The following is a 1441-nucleotide window of genomic DNA, read 5'->3' on the forward strand; positions in this document are numbered from 1 at the left end:
TATAATAATTAGTACCACTCTCCCCAACAGGAACCAAAGACGAAGGTAATCCTCCTCACCATTTTGCCCTGCCGTGTGTGTGTCCATCTGATGGTGGGCCAGCTGGGCAAGCAAAGTCTCGGGGGTCTCACGGGGCTGGACCTTCCGAGCCGCTCGCTGCCGCACCATCAGTGATTTGCGGGAGTGCTCACTGCAGTACCTGCTGGACGTGCATTTCCTATGAGTAAATGCTGTAATGACTTATGAGAAGTTAATGTGGCAACATTAATGAGCCCAGCAAAATTGACTTACTGTTTGAATAACTAACTACAAAGCTACAACTTCAATAAGGACAAAGCTGAAAAAAGGGGCCTGAAGACTTGAATAAAAAACTACAACTGTAGTAAGTCCAATATACATCACAAAACTGACTTACCAGTTTGAATAACATCAAAGTAAGGCAAGGAAATACATATAAAGACCAGCTTTTGCTTCTTTTACTTGTCAAGCTGTAAATTACTTGCTTTCCTCATTCAGGAGAGCTATTTTCCAATAGGTAAACAATGTATGAAAATTATGGAAATGCAGTCAAAAAACATTTACTAAACATCAGAACCTTAACTAAAGCCTGGTATTAAACAATATATCACAACGTTATGTAATCTTTTCCAAACAGAAGTTAAAATTCTGTAGTTATTCACAGCTCATGACAATTTGCAGGAGGAGTGTGCAGGGGAGCTCAAATGGCTAGCCCAGCAATGAGATATAACATACAAGAGGCAAACATTTTAGCAACTCACCCTTCCTTCCTATCTGTGGTCGGTGCAGGGCGGAGGCAGCGCTTGCCCGTACTGGTGAAAATGTAATTGCATTGTCGGAAGGGGGCTCCCTTGTCCTCCAGAATATGGCGGTTGCAATACTCATACCCTTCTAGGCGGGACTGTCAAAGAAAGAAAATATTTTACTAGGCTATGAGAAAGAGAAAGAGAAAGAGGAAGAGACAGATAGACAGATAAAGATATATACAGATAAGATGAATAATCTAGTTCTGATTTCTCTTTTATCCTTAGAAAGTGATAATTACCATCCGCAAATAAAAATAAAGGCCCCAAATAAAACATACACATTTCTTTATTCACTCCTTCTCAACCTCTCATACCAGTGTCCTCTCAGAATCAGTGATAGTCTGTGGACATATCAATGAATGTAAGGCAGAGTTCAACTAGTCTCCTTCCCAGACCACCATCTCCCCCTGCCCTAATAATGACTGTGCCAGCTTCTCCATGTTACTAACTGCATGAGACCTCTTAACACACCATCATCACCCTTAGCTTGCTTTACTCATGCCATGTAATATCAAGGCATCCACAACTATTTTTGGGTCATATCTGTGATACACAAAAAACAACTAATATTTTGTATTTGCAAAAGTTCAAAATAAAATTTAAAACAATCGGAAACA

General features: G+C 40.2%; 1 protein-coding gene across 1 annotated transcript in view; it reads right to left on the reverse strand.

Moving 5' to 3' along the window:
- LOC125037429 (KAT8 regulatory NSL complex subunit 2-like) overlaps positions 1 to 1441 on the reverse strand; it is a gene marked incomplete in the record, with an annotated part of 9887 nt that overhangs the window by 7972 nt on the left and 474 nt on the right. Inside the window, 2 exon segments of the mRNA XM_047630570.1 lie at positions 60 to 217; positions 780 to 919. Coding sequence (XP_047486526.1) covers positions 60 to 217; positions 780 to 919 — 298 coding nt within the window.

The sequence above is a fragment of the Penaeus chinensis genome, chromosome 23, assembly GCF_019202785.1.
Source record: "Penaeus chinensis breed Huanghai No. 1 chromosome 23, ASM1920278v2, whole genome shotgun sequence".
Classification (NCBI taxonomy): domain Eukaryota; kingdom Metazoa; phylum Arthropoda; class Malacostraca; order Decapoda; family Penaeidae; genus Penaeus; species Penaeus chinensis.